The sequence below is a fragment of the Polyodon spathula genome, chromosome 37, assembly GCF_017654505.1.
Source record: "Polyodon spathula isolate WHYD16114869_AA chromosome 37, ASM1765450v1, whole genome shotgun sequence".
NCBI lineage: Eukaryota > Metazoa > Chordata > Actinopteri > Acipenseriformes > Polyodontidae > Polyodon > Polyodon spathula.
This window is the reverse complement of record NC_054570.1, coordinates 1,960,173-1,983,456: the sequence shown is the minus strand read 5'-3', so window position 1 is coordinate 1,983,456 and position 23,284 is coordinate 1,960,173. Positions and strand designations below refer to the sequence as shown.

The 23,284-nt window shown below is 41.8% G+C and overlaps 3 protein-coding genes across 7 annotated transcripts; all 3 read right to left on the bottom strand.

Moving 5' to 3' along the window:
* Nucleotides 1-2,787: 2,787 nt before the first annotated feature.
* On the bottom strand, nt 2,788-4,587 carry LOC121304166 (protein FAM187B-like). Its single transcript, XM_041235134.1, has 2 exons — nt 3,809-4,587; nt 2,788-3,187 (listed from the first exon to the last, which is right to left on the bottom strand). Exons 1-2 carry the CDS (start codon nt 4,585-4,587, stop codon nt 2,788-2,790), a joined length of 1,179 nt encoding a protein of 392 aa, XP_041091068.1.
* A 3,067-nt stretch (nt 4,588-7,654) lies between these two features.
* On the bottom strand, nt 7,655-8,933 carry LOC121304124 (protein FAM187B-like). The gene has a single exon (XM_041235085.1). It carries the CDS (start codon nt 8,589-8,591, stop codon nt 7,749-7,751), a length of 843 nt encoding a protein of 280 aa, XP_041091019.1. The 5' UTR covers nt 8,592-8,933; the 3' UTR covers nt 7,655-7,748.
* Nucleotides 8,934-9,356: 423 nt separating this feature from the next.
* Nucleotides 9,357-22,267, bottom strand: LOC121304401 (lipolysis-stimulated lipoprotein receptor-like). 5 transcript variants are annotated; one of them, XM_041235519.1, is made up of 11 exons: nt 22,076-22,267; nt 19,715-20,044; nt 18,645-18,764; nt 16,827-16,883; nt 15,298-15,444; nt 14,580-14,750; nt 14,344-14,397; nt 13,738-13,866; nt 12,681-12,999; nt 11,682-12,131; nt 9,357-11,254 (listed from the first exon to the last, which is right to left on the bottom strand). In XM_041235519.1, exons 1-10 carry the CDS (start codon nt 22,113-22,115, stop codon nt 11,720-11,722), a joined length of 1,779 nt encoding a protein of 592 aa, XP_041091453.1. In that variant the 5' UTR covers nt 22,116-22,267; the 3' UTR covers nt 9,357-11,254; nt 11,682-11,719. The 5 variants fall into 5 exon arrangements, with proteins under 5 accessions (XP_041091453.1, XP_041091452.1, XP_041091455.1 ...); XM_041235518.1 differs by having other exon boundaries at nt 11,750-12,131; nt 22,076-22,266; XM_041235521.1 differs by lacking the exon at nt 16,827-16,883 and having other exon boundaries at nt 11,750-12,131; nt 22,076-22,265.
* Between the last annotated feature and the right edge of the window lie 1,017 nt (nt 22,268-23,284).

Sequence of the window (23,284 nt, the reverse complement as noted above, 5' to 3'; positions counted from 1 at the left end):
GTCTAATCAGGGGCTGTGAAACCAGTCAAAAGTGTCCCATTCAATGCTCTTAATCTGTTTTAAAAGACAAGAATGATGGCTGGTAGTCTTTGGTTAAAGCAAATATATTGATGCTGTACTTCAACATGACACATGAGCACAAAATGAATTAAACTCTATCTTTCTGGTTAAGCCTTATCCCTTTTGTTAAACTGTCTTTGCTACAAATCAGTCAGCTGTTTGATTTTAGTATACTGAGTAGTTATTTTTCATCTATTTTTTTTATTTTTTTTCATATGGCTCTTTAAGAAGTCCCTGGTCATCTGTGCGGTTTACCAAAAAAGTTATGACCGCTCGGCAAAAAATCGAAAGGTTATTTCACCTGTAAAGATACCCCCAGTGTCTTAAAATAAGAATTTTAAAGAGTGTGGGCTTTTACAAACCACAGCGTTGATGCAAAACCCCCATCATCAGAGGACAGACACCTCTTAACCACTGCATGAACTCTATTAACAGAGAAGTCAGGGTGTGAAGATGACGCAACAGGCAACACAGATTTAAAATGCATTGTAGTGATTAAGACATGGAAGTGTTTGTCCAGAACTAACGCGAGACAAATGGCTGACCAGACTGGCATCTGGATTCATTCAAAATTACAGCGGCGCCATAGCCATTATAAAGTATAGCTCGTCATATGGCATGCCATCAACCTGGATTTTTAAGGGCTCTTTATGAAGTATCTCATTTAAGGCTGTTAATGGGTTGGAGAAGAGTGGAAGGAATAGTCAAAACCAATGGATTTTGTGACTCCGATATGGTGAACTTATACTCCCAATGCATTCTGGGAAGTGTAGTTCTGCTAGGTACCAAAGACAGGTAAATTTTACTAGAATGCATTGGAGTGTGAGTTGAAAGCTTGAACTGTCCTGGTGTATATGGAGTTATATAGTAACCCTTCTCTGTGGTATACTGTGGAATGAATTGCTTCACTGTGAATGAATTGCTTCAAGCGAGTGATGTTTAAAATGCCAACTGTTAGCAAAATGTGTTTCTAGTACCTTTCCTCTGAAGTGAATATTGGTCATTGGATAGTTTGATTGTTTTAGTTGTCCAGTTAATTCCAGTTAATTGTCTATGTGTGTGGAATTGGATGGGGGTGCTGTCTTGTGAAACTGATTTTAAGATATGGTCTGATTTACTGAAAATATTTGCATTTGGTAAAAAGCATTAAACACATTTGAATCATGTGGTCACATGATTAAGTAAACTGGTCTCTTGGCCAGTTGCCTAAAATGACTGATGTTCAAATATGATGACAGCGCATATTTTAGCACAGAGGGACATGTTAAATACATTTGTCTTGTAACGGAATCCCTTTCGGTCAATATGTTTTTATTTAAATTGTTTTGTTTTTTTTTTTATCAGTGTCTGTAGTTGCCCTTTCAAGACTTATAAATAATAAACCCATTATCAACTAGCTACATTGATACAGTAGTGGCACAATTATACTGTAGTCACAGTGATATTTAAAACACATGGCTATTGATATATGTTTTGTTGCATGTTTAAAAGCACACTGACAGAAATGGGGTTATTTCCAAAAACACATTATATTTTAAAAAAAGTAGTGGCAAAAAGTACAGAATACGACAGTGTGTGTCTATGCAGGCTATAAAAACAGACAGCAAAAAGGCAAAAATAAAAGCTATACTCTTACCCGTTGTCAGTGATCCGTGCCCCACGACCAAACAAGCAATGACAGCTAGTAATTCTCTCTAGACATCTGTGCCTCACAGCTCCGAGATGAAGAAGAAAATGCGTTCAAAGCACACTTGCGCGGCCAGGGCTGGTTTGAGCTAGAAATAGCAGCCCCCCCTACGCCCCCTCTCTGGGTGTCACTCGGAGCTCTCGTCAAGTATTGCCAGCATTCTGTTACAGGAGTGTGTTTAAAACGCGTTATTATTTCTTTTTTTTTTTAATATATTATTATTATGGTATCTCTTTAAAAGCCACCTGCAAAGTCTTGTTTTTTTCAGACTGCACGCAATTTGGCGAGCACTAACAATTATTGCGTTTTAATTAGCTTTTAACCCGTTAACTTTACATCGATGCTGTTGCTGTTTTTTACCAAAACCACTTGTTAACATCACTGAATATAATGAAAATACAGTGGAAATCAGTTGTAAGTGGGATAATACGATCTTTGACCGTTTTGTGTGCCAGACATCGACCTGCTGCGTACGCTATGTGTGCCTTCCTGCGAGAATTCATCTTGTTAATGTGTAATTCAGCGGGTTGATAACGCGTAGTACCGCTGTAGCTATCGGTATTGTTTCTGAGGTAAACTCATTTGTTTCCTGTGTGGTAAATTCATACGTGGTTGGTTTTCCAGAGTGAACTGTGTGTGTGTGTGTGTGTGTGTGTGTGTGTTTTACATCCATTCTGGTGTTTTTAGAAACTTTAAAAGTTTGTGTGAACTCTAGACATAGGTAGGAAACCTGGTACAATTATGCACGCATTGAGTGTAGGGGATATAATATTATTATTATTTAAGCTTCATGCAACTACTAAGTTTTTTGTTTGTTTGTTTGTTTGTATTTTTTAAGTATCCAGACGGTACAGCTTTCTTTAACCTAAAGTAATACTAGATATCAAATTAAAAAAAAAATATATGCCCTGGTTGCAATAGCATGTGTTTATTTCAAAACTGCACACTGTGAACCTATTTGGCTCATGAAGCTGTAAGGGCACGGGTACTGTTTTGTATTTGCAGACAGAACACCAAGCAAGGCAGCCCTGGCTTTTGGTTTATTCCATTAGACATTCTGCCTCTTTCATTTCGTATGTCGTCTTTTCATCCGCTGTCATCTCTGTATGCTTTGCACACCCTTCGCTTACATCCCGGTAGTAATACTTCACTAACCCAACAAGCAGAAAAAGGAAAGCCGTTACTGTCAACACAATAAACACGTCCATGTTAAACACATCTCTGTATTCTGCTTCCTGTTTGTGTACCTGCACCTCCAGTTGGTAACCTTTGGTCAAGGTTCTGCTGACATAGCAAAGGTATTTTCCGGAATCATTCACCATCACTTGGCTGATGCGGTAGGTCCCGCCAGCTGTCGCTCTGTCCAATGAGTGCCTGTCGTCCTGCTTCAGCAGTTCAAGATGGGTGACCGGGTGAGAGTCTTTCATCCAGTACAGTGGGCTGCAAACAGAGCCAGGGTTTAGTCTCAAATAAACTGAAATTGTTGTTTTGTTTTTTTTTAGCTGCAATTATGATTGAGGAAGTCTATTCCGTCTTGGCACTTCGAATATTCTAGAACAGGGTTTCCCAATCCTGGTCCTGGGGGACCATGCTGGTGTTCATTCCAGCTGAGTTCTCAAGTATTAATTGAACTGTTAATTGAACTATTTATTAGCTTAATTAGACCTTTTTAACTGATTTCAGCTTTTAAACAGGAACTTAAAATCAGCAGAACAATTAAAAAGTTCTAACACATTATTAGTTCAATTAAGGGTTTGATTAATTCATTGAGAGTTCAGTTGGAATGAACACCAGCAGACGCAGGGGGTCCCCCAGGAACAGGGTTGGGAAAGCCTGATCTAGAACCTCAGTTCAAGTTCAAGGTTTATACTTTACATATATTGTAATCACTGTACAAGTTGGGCTGCGATTACTTTAATGAGGAAGGGTATTCAGTCCTAGAACTTAGACGCTCAAATCAACCATAAAGGTGGGGGCAACATAACCAAAATGACCTCAAACACTATAAAAAAAACTATTAAAATGGCACAGAAAGCTCTTTAAAACACCCTGATCTCTTACCTGTAAAGGGAGGCACCGGGGCATGTCAAACTTGCATCATGGTTGGTTTGAACTTGGTGTTTCTCCACAAAATTCAAACCCATTTCTTGGAGGAATGCTCCACTTTCCGCGTCTGAACAGGTTACATTGCAGAACTCGATCCTGAGCTCTGGGCCAAAACCTGTGAACTCCTTCCCCAGCGCTTCAAGCCTGATCCTCATCAGACCGCACGGAAGAGCATCCCAAACCGGAACGCTGTGCTGGGTTACCCTTCCGTAACAGAACCCAACCCTCTTCCTCTCTCCCTCGGAGCCACATCGATCGCAAGCCTGCCAGCTGTTCCAGTGCGTAAAGACTTCCATCTGCCTGCCGTCTCCTAAATCCTTGGTCAAGTTCGATCGTACCTTCTGCCCTAAGCCGGCGTGGGAAATGTGGAGTTCATAGACCTCTTGAATCTCCACTTTGTAGTGAACTAGAGTCTCCTGCTCACCTTTGCAGATGTAGCCACCTGAATCCTTGATCTTGGGGTTTTGTAACTTCAAGTCTCCAAAACGCATGACGGCCCTTGACTGGAGATTCAACAAACGGGGATCCTTGACATTTATCACCAGGCCCTTGTTGGACCACATGGTCTTGGGTTTGTTCCCATCCAGGCTTTGATACTGCCAAGTTAATTCGTTGTGTTGAGAACCATTTGGACAAAACAAGGTGGCTGGGTTATGGGAAGCCAAGGCTATCTGATAGTTCTCAACCCGTAGAACACTCGCCAGCAGACTGATGAAAAGGAAGGCCCAGCTCATTCCGAGCGCTCCACCCTTACATTCGGAATGCATCCAGACAGCAGCTTTGACGCAACTGAGCCTCACAGCTCTTGTAATGCCTCGCTCATGTGATGTCACAGGGCTTTAGTGATGTAAGCAATTCAAGGTCAAAGGTAGTAGGCCAACTGTCAGTGGCGACTACGGCATTTTCAGCTGACTCAAATTATGGGAGATCCTTAAGATTTTTTACTCTGTTTGAGAAGGCCACATATTTTCCTGCCAATTTTCTCACCCAAATTGCGTGAGATGATGGGCCATATTTTCAAAGCATTCACTTAACTTAAACACTGGTTCTTTTTTATGAATGAAACCAAACTAAGTTATTATATATTCCAAGTTCTTTTCAGCGCTCACAATGTGTTTTGTACATCTGTTTTATTAAATATTATGTTTAATCGTGAAACATCTTGAAATACTTATTTAGACAGCAAAACAAAGAAGCTTTTTTTTTTTTACCAAAAAAAAACAAAAAATGCATCCCTTGTCTTTATGCATTGGTAGTAAATTATTAATAATACTGCAGCTTTTAATGCGACAGGTTGCTTCTCTTTGTCAGTGCTGTAAAGAATGAAGTATTGTGTTGCGTTCATGCTCCCTATTGGAGTAAATGTGAGGGAGAATGCTAACAATTCCTAGAGGCATGCATGGAATTTCATTGCGGGTACCGCTAACTGCGACGATATAGCGCCATCTACTGGACTGTCTGCAGAAACATGTCAGGTGTACATCCACTGCAAAGCAATATAGGATATATTACCTACCCTCATAATACAATGATATGTATATTGATCCTTTTTTTTTTTTTTTAAGTTAACTAATTGTACACTGCTGATAACCCTTCTTTTTGACTGATTATATATATGGCTGTCGTTCCAGGAGCTGAGGTTTTGATACTGCCAGAAAACAATTCGAATATTCCAAAGCATTAGGACAGACAAGGGCAGCAGGGTTAGCAAGCAAGGTCAGTCTGCTCCACAGACTAAAGGGATCTCTATCGAAGCGCAGACCCCAAGGCACACCAATACTGTTGCGCACTTGTCCATTTTGTGAGTCACTTAGGATTTTAACATGTTCCCGGTCCATTTCCACTGTATTGGTCTTACCTGGAATTTTGAGGTTGTTGCCAGCCCCTGTTGATGGTCTGGTGTGGTTGCTAGGCTATGATGTCATAATGGGATGATTACAATCAGTCCTCATAGTGTAAATCACAGTTGGTAGCTAGATTAAGATGATTCGTTTTGTATATTTAATGGCTGTGTGTTCCTTATAAAAGCACAGGAGTTCGACCCTATTTATAAGAAGGTTGTCCGCCTTGCGATTTACACGGTCTGTCCCTTTTTTGTGTTTTTTTTTCTATCATACATTTACAACATATTTGCGAAGAGGATATTTTCTGATAGGTCCTGGCATGTTCCCTATTTAAAAATCAATGATTCCCAAACTATACTTCTCAGAGCAATACAAAATGACTATCATGTGTCTGTGTGTACTGTAGATGCAATGATTAGTGTCTGTGTGTACTCTTTGTCTGTGTGTACTGTAGATGCAATGATTAGTGTCTGTGTGTACTCTGTGTCTGTGTGTACTGTAGATGCAATGATTAGGAATGATTTTCCTTCCAGATTTTGGCCTGGTGCTGCTTGTCACTTGGTGTAAATACAGTGTGTTGTATGTGAGCTTTTTATTTTAATAGTGACATTGTTTCTCGAAGAAGAAACAGCATGGTTCGGAAATTATGTAACAGTACCGGCGATACAGGCTAACGAAAAAACTGCATTGTGATGTCATTTCATTCCGTTGACAGCATATTGCAATGACATCATTGTTTGGCAGAACAGTTTTCCTGGAGCTCGACGCGTGTGATGTCGTAAGTTGCATCACAGTTGGCACTTCACCAACCCGGTGCCAAGGGTCACGGGTCTAACCATTGTACCCTGAACTGAAAGGGCCCAGTATCTCCGAAAGAGTGTGAAATACTGGCTATTGAGATTGCACTGCAGTAAACGTAGGTCCCTATCAACTGATGCCCTTTCATTTTATAGACTGGGACTGCAAAATCAGAAAGAGTTCAACGCTAGTGCCTTGGAAGCATTCAGACACATTTCACCAGGATGACAATTAAAGAATTGGCTACAATATAAAAACTACTGTTCACTAACATTAAGAAACCTTCTGTCCTGCTCCTGCTAATGTTTACCCCAGAGACAGCTGACCCTTTAATTAATGCAATAAAAAGTTTTATTGATGAATACAATACACTTAGGTAGCTGGGAAGGATCCAAAGCTGCAGTCCTATTGTGATCTCAGTCGCCTCTGACAAGGGGTTCTTCTGTTGTGCTTGCAGGGGGTAGCTGTTGGAAAGGTACATCCTTTCCCAGGCTGACCTCACTGAGCACTGCCTCAGCCAGCCGCGGACGTACTCTCCTGTAGGGCTTCTTAATACTAGAGTCCTTGGAAAACTTCTTGACAGTAAAGACCAGCAAGAAGACAGCTAAAGCCACAAGCAAGTATTTGATCACGCGGTAGCCTCGCCGCACTTCTCGAGGATCAATGGGCTTGAGGGCGTGGAATTCCACTGTGAAGACCCCGGTCATGGATTGGTTAGCGTAGCAGCGGTACAGGCCTGCATCATCGGGGAAGGCGTGGCTTATCCAATATACAGCGCCCCCTGTCTGGTTGTCCAGGGAGTGCCTGCCGTTTGCTTTCAGCAGACCCAGCCGGGTTGTATGGTTGTCATCCTTCTGCCAACAGACTGGGCTGCAAGAGAGGAAGGGAATTTCAAATGGCATGTTTTAAAGCAATTCACAAGACAATTTGAAGCTACTTACTCTTCAATTAGTTTTTTTTTTTTTTTTTTGGTTTTTCCTATGTTGTCAGATCCTGATTGGAGCTAATATTGAGCAGAACTGCAAAAAGTCTACCAGAAGCAAGAATAGCAGTACAGTAGTATTTCATGTTAGATTTCAAAATAAGTTAGTTAAGTATATGGGAAAACTACAAAGTTTGTAATTCAGTATGTTAAGGTAACATTATTCAGCAGGTTTCATTCAACTCTAGAAAGCTAAACTAGTTGATTCTATAGGGCGATGATGCAAAACGTTTGGTCACAGCTGTAGTACAGTATGATACATCGGTGCTCTCTACTTGTAAATGGAAGCTCTGGGGCATTTCAGCTCGACTGGTTCGTGAAGCCGGGTGAGGTAGGTATCCAGGAGCAGAATAGGGGTCTCTTTGTTCTTCCTCAGGTCCTGTTCCTTCATGCACTCCACCATGCAGCTCTCTATCCTGAGCTCTGGGCCTCGCTTCATCAGTTTCCCCATTTCCTCCAGCTTCAGCTTCATGAGACCACAGGGGAGCGGGGGCTTCACCTCTGTGGAGCCGGCCAGCATGCGAGCATAGCAGAATCCCACTCTCTTCCGCTCCCCCAGAGACCCACAGCGATCACAGGCCTGCCACTCGCTCCACCGAGTATAGATCTCAACGTGCTTCCCACCTCCTAAATCCACCGTGGCGTTACCAAGGGTCTCTTGTCCCAGGTCTGCGTAGCACACATGTAGCTTTAGAACGTCTTGGAAGTCGATCTCATAATAGGCTAAGACTTTGTCCCCTTCTTGGCACAGGAACGCCCCCAAATCGGAGACAAGGGGTTCCTTCAGCTTCAGGTCATCCTCTATCAGTTTGGCCATGGAGGCCAGGCGCCGGAGAGCTGGTTTCTGCTCGAGATCCTTGACCGGCCCTTTGGCGTCAATGAAGGCCATGGATTTGCTGTACTTCTCCGTGAGGTTTAGATAGTGCCAGGAGATGCGCTGGTGGTTTGGCGCATTGGGGCAGTCCAGGAAAACAGGGTTAAGAGAGATGAAGGCTGTTTCACAGGGGCGGTTGTCACGGCAAGACCAGGCCGTGTCTCCTTGAGTGCGAATACAGGGGAGAGCGAGGGCAAGAAGCAGGAGATGGACTAGAGAGAAGGGGGCAGTTGTGGACATCTTATATCTATATTCTTTGTTGGTGTGCGTTTAGATGGGTAAAATGCGTTCCGTTCTATAGAATTTAGATGCTTCACAATATTCCAGAACTTTGCGTTGCTACACTATACTATTGTATAGTGATGAATTTGTGAGGTCACAAAGCATTTGATTTCTTCATCTCTAATTCTAATTTCCACCTCTGCAAGTCAGGAGCAAAAAGCAGCAATATGCCAGTAAGCAGTTTACTAATAACCAGGCAAAATATGCATTGATTAAAACACTACATTATTAATATTTTTTTAATTGCATGTAATAAGTAATCTGTAAATACACATTACAGTGCATGCTTGTAGCCTGCACTCAACCCCCCCCCCCCCCCCCCCCCCAGGTCAATAGAATATGCACCGTTTATATAGGGGATAATGGCAGTGCTGTGTTACAAGGCAGTAGTGGAATAGCATCAGTGTTTTTGTCTTGTATAAATCAGTGTATTCCACTGAAAGGGCTTGAGCATCCAGGGAAAAGGGTGTTATTAATGTGATGTCAGCCACCCTATTTGTTATTTAATTATTGCGCAACAACAGAACAGCTGACTAATTTTTATATCTCCCCAGCTAATACCTAGCATTGCTATTCAGCCTTCCAAATCTACTCAAGGCTGTGTAAATGCATAAAATATGAACCCAATTTAGTCTGAGTGTGCACCTAAAACTATGAGAAAAATAAATATATACAAATATAAAAAAAAAAAAAAAAAAAAAACACACACACACCACCTGTTGCTTGCACTTTTAAAAAACAGAGTTTATGCTTCATATTACCAAAATCAATACAGATACATACTTTGCGTACATTGTGCTAGATTTGTCTTATTTACAGCAATTTTAAATCTGATGCATAGTTAGTAAACTGTATATAATTGACACTTACAATTAAAATAAAAAATGCAAAATGAAATGTCAATCCAGTTAAAAAAGTTGCCAATATATTTAAAAAGCCTATTTAAATCAAAAGCAATTATAAAAAAATAGAGGTATTATCTTAAAGCAATTAATTATACATGTAACGCATGGTTCAGGAATTCATATGAATTACCAGCATTAACGTTTCTCTTCAATCCTATTGGCTGAAAACAGTGCTGCGCATTATTAGACATCTGTAATGCACCAATCAAACCCCATCAGGCATCATTAACGAGTTCCTGCTCTCAGCCAATCAGAAGCTTACAGGGTGTCAGAAGTCAGGCATTACAGGGTTAATTGGCAATGTTGGTTGACTCTCTGAAATAGTCTTTAAGCAAACAAATCATTTTGATTTGCGATGCAGATAAGAGGGGGTGTCAGCACCATTTAACATAGATCACCCTAACAGAGAAGACTGCCTGACTTACTGGACACCAAGCCACACCTGAACTCCACAACTGTGTGCAATTACAGCAAATCAACTTATATACACACACACCTAACTGTATAACTGCACAATCAATATGTATCTAAATATCTTTACTGACAATGTGACCAGCTAGCTCCTGCTAAATTTAAATCTACATATCATTTATACACAGTGAATTCAATTATGGTAGTAAAGGATCAACTGTGGTTTACACAGCTACAAATCCCAGAATTAGTGGCTCCAACCACTGAAGTCTTAACTATGCTATGGAGTCTATCAATAGCACAAATTTACAAAAATGAGTCACACTAAAACACAGGTAATCAGTATTACACAGGTAACAGTATGGCATCTCTCAGATTCATGCATGCAGTAAAAGGTTTGAAAACATCATTTTTTTTTTTTTTTTTAAAGCACAAGGCGGTTCAGTGGCTCGCTCAGGGTCACACACACAGGGTCAGTGGCTGAACCGGGAGCCTCCTGGTAACAGTCCCTTCCTTTAACCACCAACCCTCTTAAGAATTAGTGGTTAATTGAACTATCCATGTTTTGCAATATAAACTGCATTTCCATTCCTGTTGCACCCTATACAAAACCAACAAGATCCCCAGAGGATGTCCGACCCTGTTTGATTTTGCGGCTGTTTGACTCCATTGACGTGCCCCTCGGTCGTTTTATTTATTCGTTTCGCAGTTAGCTAAGAATCAGAGCCAAGTTTTCTTAATATAAAATTGCCAAAAACTATTCTAAGAAAACACATTTTCAGATTTTACTGCTCTGATTCAATTGTTGGAATGCATACACGGGATAATTGGCCTGGTTATAAAATGCAAATATTACATGAAATCTAGCCCAGTAGACAAACACTTCAGCTAATGCTTTCAGTGACTTTTAACAATTATAAAATGTGTGTACAGTATTTTAAGAAAATCACACATTCGAGGCAGTGGATGAACAGGATGCTTTACACACAGTGATCTGTCTGTGTGAACACACAGAGAAACGATGAAAACAAACATTTAAAAAAGGAATGTTTTACTCTGAAAGACGCCCCCAAACACCTATTGGAAAAGGAAATAAATGTCCCTTGCAGAATATGTTTTACAATATTGATCTAGCAGTAGACGGGAGCCGTTGTAGACTTGTGTTGAACGCTGATGAAACGGGGTTTGATTGGCCTTATTCACAGCGTACAAAGGGAAGCATTTGGTAAGAATTAAAAGGAGGCGTTCCGGAACACAAGAAATCCGCTCTCAGACCACTAAGCTCTCCCGACTCACAGCTCCATTCTGAAACACAAGAGATGGAAGCATGCTTTTAGAAACAGCTGTTTACACTGGAATTATTACAACCTTAGTCATCTTGTAACTGGGGCTCCATTGTCTACCCAGTGATTGGAAACCACATACATGCATGCAGTCTCTTAATGCAACTCTGCCACCCCTAGAGGCTACCACAAAAACTACCACATACCAAAACTATGGGAACGCTTAATACTTTAAAAGAGGCGAGTAGCTTCACATTTTAAACGGACATTTTCCTAACAATCGTGTTTGTCCTGATTGAGTTATTGGTTCTGTTACTCTGAGATCAGCGCTTAAGAGGAAATATTGAATGCAACAGAACTCAAATTTAACAGAGAGAGAGAGAGAGAGAGAGCGAACAAGAGGGTATAAACAGAAGCTGTGTAAAAAGTTAACAGAAAGTAGGACGTACCCCCCCAAAACAGCCATTTCTCATTCCCAAACGTCACGTCACAGTACATCTCGTGTAGAGTTTGTTACCTTGCGCAGATTGCCCTTGCCCCTGCCTTTAGAAGAGGCGAGAGACTCCGTGTCAGTGTACGGTGGGGGTGGAGGCGGGGGGAAGCTGTCGTCCGAGTTCCTGCGCCGGTCCCTCTTGTTTCCTCCGGAGCGGTACGTGGCGTCGCTGGCGCTGTCCAGGTTGTCACGGCTACCGGATCGGGCCTGGTTCTGCAGCTGCTTCCTCTTCAGCGCCTCCTCCAGGAAGCTGTCGTCGTACCCTCGGCGGGGAGCGGGGCTGCTGCGTTGGTCGAGGTCTCGCAGGTCGTCACGGCTACGGCACCGCCGCTCGTAGGGATCCCCTCGGCGACGGTTGTCAGTGGAGTGGTCACGCCTCCAGGGGTCGTCACGATCAACCCCAGAGCTGAAGAAAACAAATCAATTGACCATTTATTCCAGAAGGCAACTTAGTCTGCAAAGTGACTTCAGAATTAAGCTAGTTGATTTTTTTTTTCTCTCAAGTCTATTATAAAAAGTGCTGTACGTTTGACTATGACCCCATTTCACATTGCAGAGAATAGGATTCCTCCTGCACACTTAGTTCAGTACAGAGAATCAGGTTCAGATTTACACTAGCTGATCCAGTGAAGAAAGAATGTCCATCACAATTCAATAAGTTCTCTAGATATGAAATGATATATGAAAGGCCCCTGTATTCAGTGTTAGGAGTACAATAAGTCCCATAAAAAAATAATAAAATTAGTTTGCATAGAAAAAAAAACAAATATTTCAACTATACCCCTTCAATAGTAAAGCCTCTCCTTATCAAGCTGGTCTTGACTGACCTTAATAGCAAAGTTTCACTGTGGAGCAAAACTACCATAAAACAGGATTCTGCAACCAATGAGCATTAAAAAAAAATCAACCAGAGGAAGCTAGAATGGAACGGAAGCACAAAAACTTTGCCACTCACTTGCCACGGCCCCCTCTGTCGGCCCCGCCCCTGTAGTGGTCGTCACGGTAACCACGGTCCAGGTCATCAAGGTCGTCCATGGAGCGAGCCCGCCCCCTGCTGGGAATATAATCTCCTCTGCCCCTCCCTCCACGGCTGCTGGCGTCGTCGCGGTAACGGGGGTCGGCGTGGCGCGAGACACTGCTCACCACGCTCATGTTCTCGTCCGCGTCCACGATGGGCATCAGCGCCTGGTTGCGCACCCGGCCCATCCCGTCTCGCATGTTGGCGCGCGGGTCCGCGGGCTCGTGAAGAGAGCTCACCTCGCTCATTGCCGTCACTGGAAAAAAAACATGTCGGTCATGATCTACTTCCACTGTATGCAGGAACGGAGAGAAGACTCCTGTTGCATAGTGGTTCGACCCAGTCCTGGTTTAATAAGACACACCTCAGCTTGCTACCTATACACTAGGGCCGATCAAGCTCGTATTAAAACCTGGAATGGGTGAGAATGCTGTGCAACAGGAGTCTTATTTACAGCCGTTGTACGCTAGTAGAATTTATTCAAGTGGGATATTGGCATGGGCAGGCATTTGAGTAGCTCGATAGAGTTAAAAAAAAAAAAAAAAAAGTTTGGCATATGAATCTACATGTTTAATGTTTGGGAGATATGCCCCAAAGACGTAGAACAGACTTCAAGGTCAGCTCGCGCAACCCAGTCTTTTTGTCATTTAGCCCACTGTGCTATGAAAACATTCCACATTCATTTTTACATCAAAAAGGGTCCATTCCGTCACTAAGCATTCTGTGCTATATTTTAAATGGAATCTCCCCCACCCTTAAAAAAAAAACTGTTTTTTGAAAGCTGTTTTGTTTATGGTACCAAAGGCTGCTTAAAGTGGCACCAACTTTATTTACCATAAAATACACTTGAGGACCACGTTTGTACATTATGTAAACAAAATATTTCGCTATGACTTGCATACCTTCAAGGTAGCAAGTGTTTTCAGCGGAGTTACTTATAGGTACTCGATGGCATGGTAACTGTTTTGGATTATTTGAATATAGAAGGACGTACATTTTTCATATTTCCCATTGGCATCTCCAGGGCGAGCAGGATCAAAGTTAGCCAGCTCCTTTTCCATGTAGTAAAGGACCCTCATCGAGTCATCTACCTGGTTTGCCTGAATTCGATACCCACTGTGCACTGGAATGTTAGGAAGCAAAATACAGCGAGTGGAAAATATTACAATACAAATGGGAAAACGCAAGATCCAAAATGGTTAACGATCAGTTCAGAGTGATGGGTGTAGAGCGTTTATGCTCCCTTTCAAAATAAAATAACTATTTAAGTTCACAAGTATGTAAATGGTGCCAGGGTTGCCCTTTTGTAAGGTCTATAGTGTTTGCTGCCCATCTGCTCCAATACCACATAACTGAAAGAGTTAAACCCAACTTTAACTCTTTCAGCGCCCAGTGACATTAGAGAAAGATCAGCACAGGATAACTACTTACAGTTTCAGTATCTTGTGCGGATAAAAGTAAATAAAATGCAGACAGATTATTATATCATTAAAGGAGCTGGTCTACCGTTTTGAGTGGAGTTCTTTTCTGAAGCTATAATGCAGGTCTCAGGTGCTAAAATGCTGTGTTTTAACTCTCGAGCTGTAACTTCTCAGCTTACCAGAATTCGCACCTTCTTGGTCATGCAAGAGAGGTACCTGGGAGTGATGTCCGACTGGAGTAAAAACAAAACAAACATGTAAAACAAAACAGCATTTTTTTGAAAACAAGCAGATTTGTACTCACCCTGTTCAGTGCATGCACCCCCTGTATGAGGCTGAAGCTGAGCTCCATGGTGTACATCAAAAGTATGTACAGTGTCACTGCCTGCCTGGGGAGGATAACAGAACTACTTACCCGAGCTGGCTCCATCGTAGTCTGGCATGTACCCGTTGCGACTGGGAACGATGGGCACCATGGGATACGCAGACCCCACTGGCACCATGCGGGTCTGACTGGGGTGGGAGTAGTTGCTGGCTGCATACATGCTGGGCACCCCCGACGTCACGGCTTTCCCAGCTTCATACACTGCGGAGGAAACCGGAGGGTGGGAGCGATCAGACCAGAGCGGTTAAAGGGCGCGTCCATATTTAAACGCAAAGTTTGTAAACCCAACGAAACCTGAAAACTGGATTAAGTTTTAAAAGTCAGGTTTCAGGACTAAAAGGAGGAATCTGACACAAGTATGCCATATCAGAATTACCTTAATGTAACTGAGGTATTTTCTCGTATAGGTTTACTTTGTACATTGTTTTGTGTTTGCCAAGGCTTATAAAAAAAAAAAGAAAGCAATATACAAAGAGCTCAAAATGTTATTTTTTTTGTTTGCGATAAATCAATTATTCTAAGCTCCAATCAGCACCTGCACTGCATTAGTGACCATGACTGGGGTCAACTCCAATTCCCTTTTTAATCAATTCCAAAGCCCTTCATTCGGGATTAGAAATGATTAAAAGAGAATGGGATTTTGGAATTGGAAATTGACTTAAAAAAAACTAAATGGAATTGTGGGGGGGGAGTAATTGACCCCCCACCCTGTCCGTGACTTCATACGCCCACTGCTGGCTGTACTCACAGGCTCTGGGACAGCAGCAGCGTTCGGGGCAGCAGGGGCAGCTGACGTAGCAGCAGCAGGTGTGGGGGCAGCACTGGCACCAGCAGATCCCAATCAGCATCAACAGCAAGAGGAACCCCATGACCACCAACACCACCAGCAGCCAGTCTGTGAGGGAGAGGAGAGAGGCCGAGTCAACACGCTGGCACAGGAGAGAGGCCGAGTCAACACGCTGGCACAGGAGAGAGGCCGAGTCAACACGCTGGCACAGGAGAGAGGCCGAGTCAACACGCTGGCACAGGAGAGAGGCCGAGTCAACACGCTGGCACAGGAGAGAGGCCGAGTCAACACGCTGGCACAGGAGAGAGGCCGAGTCAACACGCTGGCACAGGAGAGAGGCCGAGTCAACACGCCGGCACAGGAGAGAGGCCGAGTCAACACGCTGGCACAGGAGAGAGGCCGAGTCAACACGCTGGCACAGGAGAGAGGCCGAGTCAACACGCCGGCACAGGAGAGAGGCCGAGTCAACACGCTGGCACAGGAGAGAGGCCGAGTCAACACGCTGGCACAGGAGAGAGGCCGAGTCAACACGCTGGCACAGGAGAGAGGCCGAGTCAACACGCTGGCACAGGAGAGAGGCCGAGTCAACACGCTGGCACAGGAGAGAGGCCGAGTCAACACGCTGGCACAGGAGAGAGGCCGAGTCAACACGCTGGCACAGGAGAGAGGGAGAGAACAGAATCCCACAGTGCAGTGTGGCACGGTTTTGTCCCCGACTGTGCAAATGCATACATTCTGCGTTTGTTTTTATAAATAAAAAACATATATATATAAATTGTGAATTGAAGTTTGGCAGGGCTGTGGTTGAAAATCCCATCCCTGTGGAAATAGGTGTGGAATGTGGCCATTGGTTGCCAATTTGGGGATAGCCACCTGGGTAAGAGTGAGAACAGCAAGTTGTGTCTCTGCACTGTGATAGCACAGCCTGGGTGCCGTTTTGTTGAATTACAATTTTTTTGATTTTTATTTTTTTACTAGTGCACTAGAAGAGCTCTGAACTGCAGTCCTCTGCCTCCATGTTTACAATCCCTGCCACTGGCCAGCCACAACAGCAACGCTACTCTACCACAGCCAGCAAATCTGACCAGCATGTTAGTCCTGCAGGACTAACAGGCTTATCTCCCTACCCTGTTTCACTTTATACACCAGCCCATATTTCCTGTCAACACTAGAAATCCACTTTCTTCTTAAACTGAATTACTAGTACAGGACCTCAGCTGAGCTTTACATTTGTTTTCCATGCTGCAAACAGGAAACAATGTTGAGTGAAGAAGTGAGCGAATGGAGAGGAAGCGATCCAGTAACTTAGTGCTGTGGCAACAGAAGTGAAGTCCGAAACAATAGATTTGTTACAGAAGAAAACCGTGGTTATTAACCCATTAAGCCCAACTCTTAGAGAAATCCCGTTTTCTAATCCTGCTTTTCGCTGTCTAACACCCCTCCGCTCTATGGAAATACTGCCGCACCAAGAACACGTAAGGGGTCAGTACCTTCAACACCCACTACCTCAATGCCTGGCAACAGATCTGTAGAGTTTGACATCCTCCCTAAGGACAGAAAGAGAAAAACCCATTGTTACCAACGAGCCTCCGGCCTAAAAAAAGACTAGATGGCTTCTCGGAAAATAAAAAAAAAATAGTCTACAGGAAGACTGGGGCCCAAGAGAGTCTCATTACATGTTTACTGCAGCCTGTACAAGACAGTGTTCCTTTGTCAAACAGCTTTAAACCACTGCACACAAACAATGAAAAGAAAGCCAGGTTTGGCTGATGAATAGTTAAGTGCTTGTAACCTCATTTGCTAAGATATCCTAAAAGTAACTCATTCAATGAAAACAGGAAGACTTCTAGTGAATTTGTTTGCTAGTGTTGAAGGGTCTGAATCTAACTACCACACAATAACGCCTGTTCGGTTTTGATGTTCAAATGAGGAGGGATGCTAGCTCAAGACTCAAACATCAGAGACCTTAGAGAAACAAACACAGACTTTAACCAGCGACTCTATTGACAAACACAGCCTATGCAATAAGACAGTATACGGTTGCTCCGATGTGATCCAGTGGGGATACCATGCAAGCTAAGCCAAAGATACAACTATTATTGGCATCACCAAATCATCTGCAAGAGTCTGAAAACCTCAAGCATGTGTATCTTAATCTATAATACAATCATGGGTAGTTATAATGAAAACACAGACAGAGAGACCAGCATTTGCAATACCCTAAAACTACCTTTACCCAAAGTTTTGGGAACTTGGGGGGGGGGTGGGGGTAAAAAATTTTAAAAATCTGTATGTTTTATAAATTTGTTAAATGACATTCCCTCTAGAGTGTAATGAGAGAGATCAAAGATAAATTTGATTTTATCATCGTTTAAGAACCCTTGAGTGAGCAACAAGTTGCAATAATATTGTATAAAGTATACACCACGTAAGGAAGAAATTCAGTGGTACAGAATTAAGTTTAATCTCCAGCTGTATTAACCACTAACAAAGAGGTAACACGAGACCTACAGAAATTACTGTTCTGGTATCGTCAAGAAACAAATGCAACAGCCATGAATTACCTAAGCTTTAAAAAAAACATTCCTACACTCACATGTTTATTTTCAGTTCTGAGACTGTTCTCATTTTGGCTCCAATAGCCCATACTTCCCCTCATCACTACAAAATTAAATTCTTCTGATACATGCCAGTAATTCAGTTTGAGTTTTGCTATATTACTCACATCTTGATTACTAATTTAAAAAAAAAAAAAAAAAACACATCTAATGCTGATTTCTTCCTTACTAGGACACCAGATGATTGTAAATGACAAGAACAAAGAAGGAATCAATAAATTATAACACTCGCGTGGTTATAAAAAGGGGCATTAGAGGAAGCGTGAAGAATTGTGCCAACTTTCTGCGGTGAAGAAAACGGGCTGCTTGCCCAGGCTGAATTGTTTAAAAGCACTTACCTTGCCTTCTAAAATCCCATCTCACACGAGCCCCCTTGCACGCTTCGTTTCATTTTTGTGTCAAACACATACAAATCGGGGATTTTAATTTGGGTGCCTCCTTTCACCAATATCCTAAATCACTTTAACCTCCTCCCAAATCTTAATCTGTTAATTAATTAATGATACAAACTAGAATATCTAAGAGGACCAGATTTCTGCAGCCCTTGGTTGAGAGTTTAAATATGAAGTTTGCAGCATGCTGTGTTTCACTACCAGCCTTGCAAAAAGAAAAGGGTGCATTTAAATGACCTAATTCCGATAATTCAACTACTGATGGACGTGCATCGCAAAGTTAAAAATCTTCACATACCCAGGACTATGAGCTCTGTGTAGTCCTCGCTGTTTCCAGTCAGGTCTTGAGCAGATACCACTGAACAGTAATAAACGCCACTGTCACCCCAGGCAGTCTGATCGAGACTCAAATCAGCATCTAAACAAATTTAATTAGGAGCAGGAGGGCACATTACAACAGGTTATACAGCGATGCTTTTCCAGCACTGGGATATAGCGGGGGAGTGAACTTCAACATTTGGTTTTGCACAAACAAATGTAAAACTAGACTAGATTATTCCAAAATTCAACAGACTAACAGATGGCTTTCCTAATTACCTCTGATCTTGCTATCTAATGTCACCACTGCTAAATAAGTCTAGTACTAATCAGAGTCTGTGAAACTAATCTTTTAACTGCCGAATGATATTAGTTATCCACATAAGCACAAATAAAAAAAAAAAAGCAATTGTCGTTCTATTGTATTACCGCTGGGTTTACTTGTGAATGCAGTTTGTCTGTTATATTCTCAAGCATAATTATAAAGCACTCTGTGGTAAATTTAAAAAGAACTAATAAATTTAAATTTAGAAATACCTGGGTTCAATTACTTCAATGAAGACACGGAGACAGACTGAGCCAAAACATTTGTCGCTGAACACACGTTTTAGTATTTCCAAATTCAGCGTTTAACAGTTTGCTTAATAAATTCAATGTCAAAGCATTCTGATCCATCCATTAGAGTTTGTGAAAAAGGCAGTCGTTGATTTTAAGATTTGTAGCTTGTATAAACGGTCGTTCGGTCCCTCCAAACAATATTCAGCAGCAGACAAACACACATGCTGACGGAAACGTTAGCCTAAATGTTGTGCTTCATGGGAGATTACGTGTACTCAGTTAATTCACTATCCTTGCATTACTATTATGTCATTGTAATTATAACTTGTTGCATCCTAGTTCAAATTGTACTTTAGTATTATTTGCACTTACACTATTTAAATATGAATCTTGCATTTTAACCCTGTAACACCTGTAAGTTGCCTTGGATAAAGACATCTGCCAAATAAATAAAAATAATAATAATAATAATAATAATGCTTGTCTGCTCACCGCCCGTGATGGTGATCCTGCGACCCTGGTACATCTCCCCCAGTGTGACGCTGCTGCCCTGCTTGGAGGCCACGATGCGGACGGTGCGGCTGAGGTCCGTGCATTCCGTGTTGGGGTTGTAGTTGGGGTTGGAGTTGGCTATCTGGTTGGTGACGCTGTTGGGATTGAGGGCCGCGCTCACAGGGTCCCGACAGAAGGATTTGTACCGCCACGTGACGGTTGGGGGCTGGGTGGCTGTGGTCTGGTAGTTGCATTTCAATACAACAGGCTGGAACAAGATCTTCACGTATTGCTTCTGAGGGCAGGTCACCGATATCCCCAGAGACGACCCTGTATGTAAGAGAGAATAAATGAATACTGAACCCTAAACTACTCCGACAGTAAAGGTCGCCGCACGCCAGATGCGGCAACAGAACCTATACTTTTAGAAAGTACAGCTTTTACCCACAGGGGGTGCAGGGACAACACTGATTTATTTTGTCACCCCATTTACACCCCATTTATAGTTACAAGATTACAGTTAAGTTCAAGCTGTAGTACTCCTTGAATTGTTCATAGAAGCTCAAACATGTAGCAGATTGAGCTTTATCGGCATTGAGGGTAGGAAACCACCAAGAAACGTATCAGTTTTATGCTTTCTTATATCGAGGCGTCCCAAAAGCATCCGAAGAGCTGTATTTGCACAATGAAGTTACATTTAGGGCCTAACTTCTCCACTTAACAAAATTAGACCAAGTGAATCATAACAATTAGTTGAGAATTAAAATAATAAGATGCCAATTCAAAATGCTCCGAAGTATTCTGGCCTCAAACAACAGCACCTAAATGTGTCAACCACCAATTTCCTGAACTGCCTCAGTGCTTTCAAGACTGTTTTGCATACAAAAAGGAGCAGTGTGTGTACCTGATGGAAATAAAACACATTAACTGAATTTAGAATACCAGACCCAACCTGTCTGTACATTTAAAACTGTTTCCTGCACCTGGTTGCAAAAATAAGTATTAATTGTGTTTTGTGGGGGCACACAATTTGACTGTTTCCTTAGTATCTGGCCGTCATTGCCACGAAAAAAAAAAAAAAAATAGATCAGTGAAGGGGGTAAATGTGAAATAAACATTAAAATTAGTTCCAATACAAAACAAGTACTTGCAAAACAGTAACGTTGTCTGACAACATGAGAGGCTAGGGGGAATTCGCAATTGATTTGAACACAATGGTGCTTTATGTTAAACAGGTGCGAGGGTATGATTTCGGGTGAGACGTTGTTGGAAGTGACTCTGCAGCTGATGCATAGTTGACACACCCTGGCCTCGTATCTTGTAAAGCGCTTTGTGATGGTGGTCCCCTATGAAAGGCGCTATATAAAATAAAGATTATTATATCACTGTACAAACTTAACCTCACAACCGCAGTTTCAAGTTACACCCGGCCCTCCCCCGCATACCCACGCAATCCGAAACTAGCCTACTCGCTACAGTAGCCCTGACAACGGTGTTTTAAAACATCAGTTAAATGCGTCTTTCCATTACAGTAAACAAACGACGAGTCATCTTAGATGTGGGAGTAAAAAAAAATTATCGTGCAAGCTGCCACTTTCAAAAAAAAAAAAAACGACTGGCAAAGTTTGTTTGATATGAAGGATAAAAATTTCCCCCCCATCTTAACATTACACAAACACATAATGTTGTCTGGTATAGGCGAGAGGGGCAGTTACGTTTACTTTTTGTCTTGCTTCTTTTTTTTTTTGATATACTCATATCAGTAATACAAAATTATTTTACTAAATTTAACCATTGGTTAAAAAATTCGTTTTAAGCAAATTTACTACAATAAGTTTACAACTGTTTCAATATATATATATATATATATATATATATATATATATATGACACACACACAGATTATTTAGTTATAGTACGATTACAGCCTCCCCATTTCTAGCCTGGTTAAACGCAAACTGAAAAATAGGGATTGCAATTGTAAGCAGCCAGGGCCACCTTCTTGTGGCCTAGTATTACAGATCTTGTTTTCCCAGATTATATTATAATTATGTTGGACTGTCAGCCGCCCCCTCTACTTATATCCAGTTTAATTTAAATACAGAAGACCTTTGTGAAATGCATTTCCAAGTTTACACGGTATCGCCTTCCGCGTTTGCCTTTGCAGGGCTGAAATTTATAAGATTTAAAAAGTCCACATACCGCCCATCTTAACCTGGAAATGAAACAATACAGACATGCACATACATTTTTAAAACATATATACTTTTCAGCAGAATAGATTAAAAAAAAAAAAAAACATTGGTTATTTTTGTACAATATTTACAAATAAATAAATAAATAAATAAATAACACACGTACCTATTAACAAGGGCATCAATAACAGAGCCGTCAAGATCATGCTTGTATCTCAATTCTCTTCTCAGCAAATGTACTCTAACTAACAGAATCCAATTAGTGTGAAGCTACTTTGTTTGATCAGGAATTTTGTCTGCCATCGCAATAGTTCTGGCTAGGTGAACGACTCCTAAAACAAACGTAGAGAACAATTGTGCGACGCGCCGAGGAAAGGGGCGATTCCTGTAGTTTAACCGTGCTTTGAAACTTTCCAAAGTTTAAAGAATGCTAGGACACCTTGTGTGCATTTGACGATCTGGTTTAATACGTGCAGCACTTTGTTCTCTCTATATTTTTAATTGTAAATGTTTTTATAAGTGCAAGGCTACACCGTTATCCACCCTCAACAAGAGAGAATGGTATGACCCACAGGTAAACCTGTAACAAAGGGCGTGTCCGTTTGAGAGTGGAATTCGGGAATTCGGGAATTCTGAGTCGGTGCGGGTGCAGGGAAAGAGGAATTTGGTTCAGGTGCAATGTTAAGTATTGGGGGGGGGGGGTGTCTTGTATTGTGATTGCGCAAATCACAACACGTCAATGCAAAATTCAGTGTACAAAATGCCCTCCGCTTGGGTGTGGCGCTCGGCACTATGATATCATACCTCTAAAAAGATAAAACAAGTCTAAACAGGAAGTTATTCTTGCCTTTAAGTGACTAGCAAGGTGATTGAGTATTGGCCATTCCAAAAAACGTGTCTAGGCCTGGAGGCTGCGATTATTAACGCATGCAGTTAAAACAGTGTTGTTAGTTGTTAAATTATAGTTAAGTATCAAAAATTCGGTGCAATGTGGAGGTCAACATTAACTTGTCTTTCTCAGTGGTGTGGCTTTGTGTTTCTCCATATTTTCCTGCTAAATACCTGTCAGATTTCACGTGTGTATATATATATATATATATATATATATTATGGTGTGTATGTGTGTGTGTGTGTGTGTGTATGTATGTATAGATAGATAGATAGATAGATAGATAGATAGATAGATAGATATGAATCAAAAGGAAATGCTATTTTTTTATGTATGTGTATTTTAAGCCCTTGTAGTTTCTAAACCATCTCATCAATTTGAGATACAGGTTGTTCGTTCGTCATTACAAAATTCACACAGTTGTTGCTGAGAGGTAAATGCGGCAGTGTGTGTTCTTTTAGGTTCAACCCGCATATGCTCGGCAAG